Source organism: Tenebrio molitor, chromosome 7 (assembly GCF_963966145.1).
Source record: "Tenebrio molitor chromosome 7, icTenMoli1.1, whole genome shotgun sequence".
NCBI lineage: Eukaryota > Metazoa > Arthropoda > Insecta > Coleoptera > Tenebrionidae > Tenebrio > Tenebrio molitor.
In genome coordinates this window covers 18,242,998-18,250,776 of record NC_091052.1, presented here as the reverse complement: position 1 = coordinate 18,250,776, position 7,779 = coordinate 18,242,998, and the positions used below count along the sequence as shown (strand labels likewise).

At 36.4% G+C, this 7,779-nt stretch overlaps 1 protein-coding gene across 1 annotated transcript; it reads left to right on the top strand.

Annotated features, from left to right (window-relative positions):
- Window positions 1-575: 575 nt before the first annotated feature.
- On the top strand, window positions 576-1,311 carry LOC138135284 (histidine triad nucleotide-binding protein 1-like). The gene is made up of 3 exons (XM_069053985.1): window positions 576-747; window positions 803-1,024; window positions 1,078-1,311. Exons 1-3 carry the CDS (start codon window positions 661-663, stop codon window positions 1,237-1,239), a joined length of 471 nt encoding a protein of 156 aa, XP_068910086.1. The 5' UTR covers window positions 576-660; the 3' UTR covers window positions 1,240-1,311.
- The last annotated feature ends 6,468 nt before the right edge of the window (window positions 1,312-7,779 follow it).

Below are 7,779 nucleotides of genomic sequence, written 5' to 3'. Positions count from 1 at the left end.
CCATTCTTGAATACCACGTGAATAGTAGTTCATTTAACGAGTTCGTGTGTAAATTGGACTTTTTTTTGGCATGATTGGGCCATTTTAGAACGGGAATGAAACGAAAATTGACAAATGTCGTATGCGACATTTATCACTCGAGATTGAAGAATAGACCCCCAGTTTACAGAAGCGAAATTAAGTTAATCGTAATCAAATGCAAGATTAACTGAACACGTGATCAGATTGAACCAATCGAAGTTTCGGATTCACGGGTTAATCGCGCATTAAAATTTAATTCGTATTAAATATTTAATTCTCTTTCTATAAACTGGCCCTTAGTCTGCAAAATATGAAAACGAAATTATAATTTTTAAGGTCAATTTTGCCACCGACGGTAAAAAATGAATCACCCTGTATATTGTTGAGAATTTTAGAAAGAAATATTGAACGGGACTCAAGCTTAAAGGATCTTTTTTCACTCACGGGATTCCTGTTTGTGAAAAAATACACTACTTTATGCACTACTGTATAAATAACAATTTCAAATGTACCGCCTTGTCTGTTGTTTTAGTTATGTCATGTCGCAGCTGCGAAGTGCTGCGAACTGTCAACACTTCAAAAGTAGGTGTATTGTGTGTAGATGTTGTTTTATGTTGTATTTTGAGTGTCCAAACTACAATGATTTTAAGAAAAATACTTATGAGTTCAAATATTTGTGGCAACACCAAGCAGTTGTTGCCGATAATGTGCAATTTTGTTAGATATGTAATGACAAAATAACACTTAACCTGTTCTAACCTGCATTTGAGTTAATTTTCAGAAATCTTCTGAAGTCGAAAAATCACAACGAACGTCGTATGCGAAGCAGCAGACTACTATATTCGACAAAATTATTGCCAAAGAGATTCCTTCTGATATAATTTATGAGGATGATAAGTGTTTGGCATTTAATGATGTCAACCCGCAAGCACCAGTTCATTTTTTAGTGATACCAAAGCGGCGAATTCCAATGCTAGATGATATAAGCGATAACGACAGAGACGTAATTTTATAAGAATAATAGGAACATGTATTTTAATATGAATATTATTATAGATATTGGGTGAACTAATCATACGAGCACAGCAACTAGCTAAAGAACGCCTTCCGAATGGGTACCGACTAGTAATTAATAATGGAAAACAAGGTTGTCAGTCAGTGTATCACCTACACATACATATTTTAGGAGGGCGCCAACTTACTTGGCCACCAGGCTAATGTGTATGCTGGTACAAGCAATTTTTGTTGAAATCTTTTAATAAACTGCTAGCTCAATTTTTTACTGAAAAATTTCTAATGAAATTTTCGAAAGCAACAAAGTTATATTGGAATTATCTGGTTGTACTTTGGGGCCATTTGAAAAGATATTGATTTCTGAAGAACTTTTGCAGGTTCATTAATGTTTCTTACCTGTGTAAATTGACATTTGATAACCTACTTATCACTTCATTTTTTAATCATTGTTTCTCAAAGTGTTCTGAGTTAGTTAAGACTAAGGCTGGTACTTTTTTGGATTTTGGTATTCAAATAGTCACTTGAATATATATTCGACTTATTCAAATACGTAGTTACTCTCGTGTCAAAAACTCCCTAGAATTCGAACTTTTAGGGAAATAACGTTTTTCATGTTGTGTGTAACTAGAATTTTCAAAAGTTATTTTGAATGCCTAAGGCTGGTTACTTTGAATTGAGAGATTAAATCCAAATAAATATGCCGCCAGTAACCAAAATTGATTGTGAAACTAAAAATCCTCTATCACTTAGCGAGAAATTAGTCATTTGCAACTGTTACAATTAATTTGCTGTCTTACATTTTTGGGATATCTCGTAGGGATATCTTTTGTTTGTCACCAGAAACCACATAACCTCCAACCTAACCAAATTTAAGGCAACTTTGTAACGAATATCCCTAAATCCTAGGGAGTAATCCATTTTTGACACGAGAGTATACACCGTTCACGTTGTATTGAGCATTGGTAAATTGGCATTATGTTGGTTCCCTGCATGTCACTATTTACAAGACTACCATATAACCAAAAAAATAAAATTATTTGACCTTGAAATACCAAATCCATCCTGAATTTACTATATTCGAATATTAGAATTTACACTTATTCGAATTTCGAAGTAAAGAAATGTCAGTGCCATATGAGTATAAACATTTTTTTCTTTGAAAACAATGCATTTGTTTTCGTGATGCTTTTGTTTTCATCAACTGAACAGACGAAATTTGTTGTGGACTTATTTGTGATAGTTTTTTAAATTTTGTTTTATTTCTAAATTAGATTTTCTTGAAATCCCTTGTTTTTAGGCAACCAAGTAATCACATCATATGTCAGTGCCATATGAGTATAAACATTTTTTTCTTTGAAAACAATGCATTTGTTTTCGTGATGCTTTTGTTTTCATCAATTGAACAGACGAAATTTGTTGTGGACTTATTTGTGATAGTTTTTTAAATTTTGTTTTATTTCTAAATTAGATTTTCTTGAAATCTCTTGTTTTTAGGCAACCAAGTAATCACATCAATTTAATTTTAGAATATAATGGACAAAATTCCGTTATGGCTTTGGGTTAATCTGGGAATTTAATAGGGGAACAAATTAATATAAAGTAGGGGGATGTTCCTCCACAATTTGTTGAACATTTTGCACCACTTCTGAAATTCAAACTAGAGGCTGACCTGACTCTTAATAATGGATCCTGATTCCATCAAATTAGGCACTATAATTTTAATGCATTGATAAACTTTATAATGAATATCCATCCGATCCGGATACCTTACATGAAATTCTTCAATGCAACTGGTATAAAGTAGGATCAGATTTCATTTTCTTGTTTCACCCTGTTTCGAAAGTAACATTCTAATAAAATTGCTTTCTCTTCAATGGTAAAACTCATTTTACCACTTATCCTGGGATAATTGCCGCTACGATTACAGTAAACGTTTGTAAACTTTGCCGAAATAGAGTAGTTGTTTTCTAGGTTAACAACAGCACAGTAGTTGATATCGTAAACTGATATCGTTGTCACGGGCTGGTTGCCGGGCTAGAGTCATTGGATTTTCTTAAAAAGTTTATAATGCGTTTAGCCTAGTAGGTATTGTTACGTTATTTATTTTCCCTTTTGGCGAAATTAACCCAAAATAACGATTTAACAGACTTCGGGTCGAGATCCACTGGAGTCTGCTCGAGAGTACAACAAAAAATGTAGGGGTGGGTGATGATAACCGGGAGAAAGGAAAACTCTGAGTCGTTTAACAGAAATAAATATATTTTACTCAGTCCTGTACATATACAAATCTGATAACTTTCAACAAAAAAGTTTCTCACACTAAATTGTTATTTACAAAACGAAGGGTTGTGCCCTCGCCGCGATAAAAAAAACACTCTTGAAAGGAGATTGAATTCGAAAACATTCAAAAAAAGGGGGAACCGAAAGCGAAGTCTGATATCGTCCACGATGCTAATCTTTTACGCCACCCACGATCGGCGGGACCGTCCCCTCGGGTCTCACCTCGTTTCCCCAAAAGAAAAGAAAAATACAAATAGAAAAAGAAGTTCCGCGGCGGACGAGGACACAAAAGATAAATAATACTAAAAGAACGATTAAAAAAAAAAACTGTTATCGGTCTGACCGGCCGTTTGTAGGCGAGGTCACCAGCATACCTACCGATAACACAAACCCGAACAAAAAAAAAAACGTTCTGCCTGAAACGACGCGCTCGTTTCCCGAAAACTAAAAATCTACTCTATCACCCTGGCCTTGATTCGCACGGGGCGGTCGACGTCTCTGGAGACCTGGACGTTCCTCGGTGACTTCCTTGGGCCCACGGTGGACGACGAAATCCGGGCGTGGAATCTTACTCCGCACTCCGGCGTTTGGTTCTCCGCGAACCTTCCGTCGGGGATCCGTAAATCCGCCCCTCGGCGTCTGGGTTCGGACTTCCTGGACTTCTTCTTCCAGCCTCACCCTCTTCGGACCCTCGACGTTTCCACTCCCGTTTCTCACCGTTCAACCACTCGCCGTTTCAGCCCCCTTCACACTCCGACACCTAGGTATCTAACCACCAACCAAGACCAAAGACTTCTCCCCCAATCTGCATTGGTTACTCTCTTTTGTAGTTTCGCCCCTCTCAATTCGGATTTTTATCATTTTCGGCGGAAAACGGACTCACCGCGAGTCGTGCGCACGGTGATTGGATGATCGAGAAATACCTGCATTTTAAAAATATAACAGTATCCTCTTCAAAATCTCAGTGTTGCCGATGGTACTTTGACTAATGGGTGGTAAATCCGGATGCTGTTCTCTTTACGCATTTCTTCAGGAAGAAGGGAAAAAGATAAAAGGCAATCAAAGGCTTTTGAAAAAAGTGACACGATAATACACGAAATGTACCTACACCTCCAACATGTTCAACTTATAAAATTAGTGCGTGGCCTTTCGAACAAGGTGTCACTTGACATATCCTTACATTTGAAAAAAAAGTTACGGACGGTTGCGCGTTTCCGGGAGCAGAGCATAATTGACCTGTTTCGGGATTTTTTACAAAAATCGCCTATATCTACAGTGCACTTTTGTTTTAGACCAGAGTAGGCTATGAAAATTTGGCGACTTGTATGGTAAGACTGTGGCTGAATGACAATATACATCATGTATAATATTTGAGGTTACACTTTCTTGTCAAAATTCATGACCATGTAGCCAAGCATTATCATTTTCCAATTAACTACATAGTTTCGAGGACTCAATAATGTGTGTATTTAGTGATAAATGTAAATATTGCACAAATTTAAAACTAATTTACCTTAAATACTTAATAATAATGTCAAATTTGACACTGGCAGTTCGAACAATGTTGATTTTGTTATTTTGACATAGCTCCGATACCAACATTTAAAAAAATTAAAATAGCCTACTCTGGTCTAAAACAAAAATGAATGTTTTATAAGTTACGATTTTTTTTTTTTCAGTTAAAGTTCCCACACTGTATAATCTATCGTACATTCAAATTCTGGAAAGATTAAATGAAATTAGAATTTTGAAAATAAATTCAGGGATAATAGCAAAATAATTGCTAAACAATGAATTAGTGGGTCAGCTTTTTTATAAATAAATGTAGCGGATTTTTTAGCAACACGTTGAGTTTTTTAAAACACACATTAACCAGACTTCGAATTTTAATTTATTTAGAAGCATCGAGTACCTATCCAGTAACAGATTTGATAAGAAATAAACATGTCCAATAGTGAAGAAGTGATGGTTTTGAAAACTGTTGAATTTGTCAAAAAAATGGAAAACAATTTTAAAATTGACAATATTTTTAGAATTTAAAGTTGTTATTGTGATGAACCAAGTGGGTAATTCAAAAATCCCACCAAGCGGCTATCTTTTTTTTTTCTACCAACATACTCAATGAAAATACCGGGTGATCAAGAAGGACTGTTTAAGTTGGCAGTACAATTAAGAAAATTTTTTAATTCGGTTATTTATAACACTGCAACCGGATATGTTTTGTTGGTTTATTTGACAAATATCTGATGTAGGTATAGCATTAACAACGACAAGCCATCAACAATCGAAAGTAACTCCTGTTATACGATTTAAAATACAATTCAGTGTTACCAACTTAAACAGTCCTTCTTGATCACCCCGTAGAACCCGCGAAATTAAAAAAAAAAGGCCAAGAACGCGTGATCGTACCTCGTTAAATTTCCTACGTTGTGTGTTTTTTTTTTAATACAAATTACACATTACCAGATTCGTTCCAACAGGGTTTGTGAACCACACAGAAGAGTGCAAATAAAACAACACAATAATTATAACCAGCTATTTATTCAATGTTATGATTTTGTTATCGCCGGGATTAATGAATAATAAACGTCTCGGGAGAGGGCACCCAAGTCTCCCCAAAAGTGAGAAGACTACTCATTCGGAACTCTAGGAAAATGATGAGCTCTGGTCATTCCCATAGAATGCCTCCGCTAAAAACGTCTCCTGAAAATACAAACAAATTCAAAGTGACCACGTGAACAGGACAGTTATTGTAAGTTGAGCAAACAACACAATTCAAAATTCAGAAAAAAAAAACAAAGGGTCATGTACATTACAACAAAGCAGTTACTTCGGACCGTTCGAGCGAGAGCGAGCACTAGACGAGAACTTTAGCATACTTTGTCTCTGTTCCAAGTTAATTTACAATGTGCGGCAGATACGCTATAGAAGGAGTGAGTGGCTTTGTGTGGTCCGGTGGTCTGTGGCACCTATCCTTACGACTTTAACATTTCCCGCCTACCCGTGATTTAGTGCTAATGGAAAAGTCCTAACGGCTTTACGTTAAGTCAACAAATTGAGGTACTCTAAGTTCATCGGTTGAAGTGAACATGACTTTTCCAAAGCAAAAGAAAAACAAAACGCGCTTGTCAGGCTACACAGACTCAGGGAAAATAGACCTGATCACATTTCCGGAAGTGTGCCATGGAGCATAACCTAGTATTCAACAAGTCCTGCCAAACGTTAGGTTTTTGGGTCTCCCTTGGGGTGCAAATTTTATGAGGGCCGCGAGGTCGTGTTCAACGCTTGGAGGTTAGAGGAAACAAAACCCCTTAAACACAGAGAGACCCTCGCGGTAAGGTCAAGAATTTACATTTACAGCAAACTGGAAAAAGAAAACAAATAAAGAAACGCGACAAATATTTGTTGACAGAGAACACTTTCAATTTGGGATGGAAAAGTGGTTACAACCAATAACACATACATAAAAATAAAAAAAAAAAACACAGTCCGGTCGACCCTAGCTTTGCCGGTTCATCGACAAGGGGGCGCCCTGAATAATATGGAGGGCGCCCCGGGACTAAGCGGTGGAAATAACTAAATGTAGTAGATCCCTAGCTAAGGAAAAACCCACGGAGACACCTGAAATATAAACAAAATTGGTTGCTACCGGGATGGAAAGTGGAAACTTTGAAATTCTGATTAAAGTGTTGAGCAATAACTAGGTACTTATTCCACCAAAAGCGTCACTCGGAATAATTAAAAGGGGATCAAAAATGAGGGAGTGCGCTTATAAAAAGTGAAAACCACAGACCCACGCTAAAACTTGGTGCCCTTTTTCTTTTAGGAACATTAATGATGTGTTACACCTGAGTTTACAAAAAAAAACGTGATCCGTACGATTTTATAAAATTTGCAAAGCTAGAACCAAGCTGCCTTACGCTCCTTCGCAAGCTTATAAATGTTAAAAGCGTAATACATGGGGATGGTCGAGATAATTGTGGATTTCGTAAAACATGGTAGAAACAGCACAAACCCACGTGCGAACCATTTGTGTCTTATTATTGTTAAACTACATTTCGCGCGAAACAGAAATAATTTTAGTACCCTAAACACATACCTAGTTCAAAAACAGAAGCTGGACAGCAACATTTAGCACAGTTTAACAATAAAAAAAAACAACTAAAATCGCACAATTTGAACACAGAAAAATACACCGTATTTCTGCACTACTCTGCAGTCAAGACCAAAAGTGTCCCCAAAAAAATATGGCCGTTTCATCCCCTGTCGACTTTCACCCCCGCCCCAAGTGGTCGCTGATGGTACCAACATCGGTAGGTACTACCATAGCTTATATTGACGATTAGTTTGAATTCAAAAGCGAGTATCTCATTATGTTTGTTATAATAGTTTGAAATACTTAATTGTAATGTATTTATTCAAATAAAAAATTATATTTTGTTCTTACTTTTTATTAAGTCACAA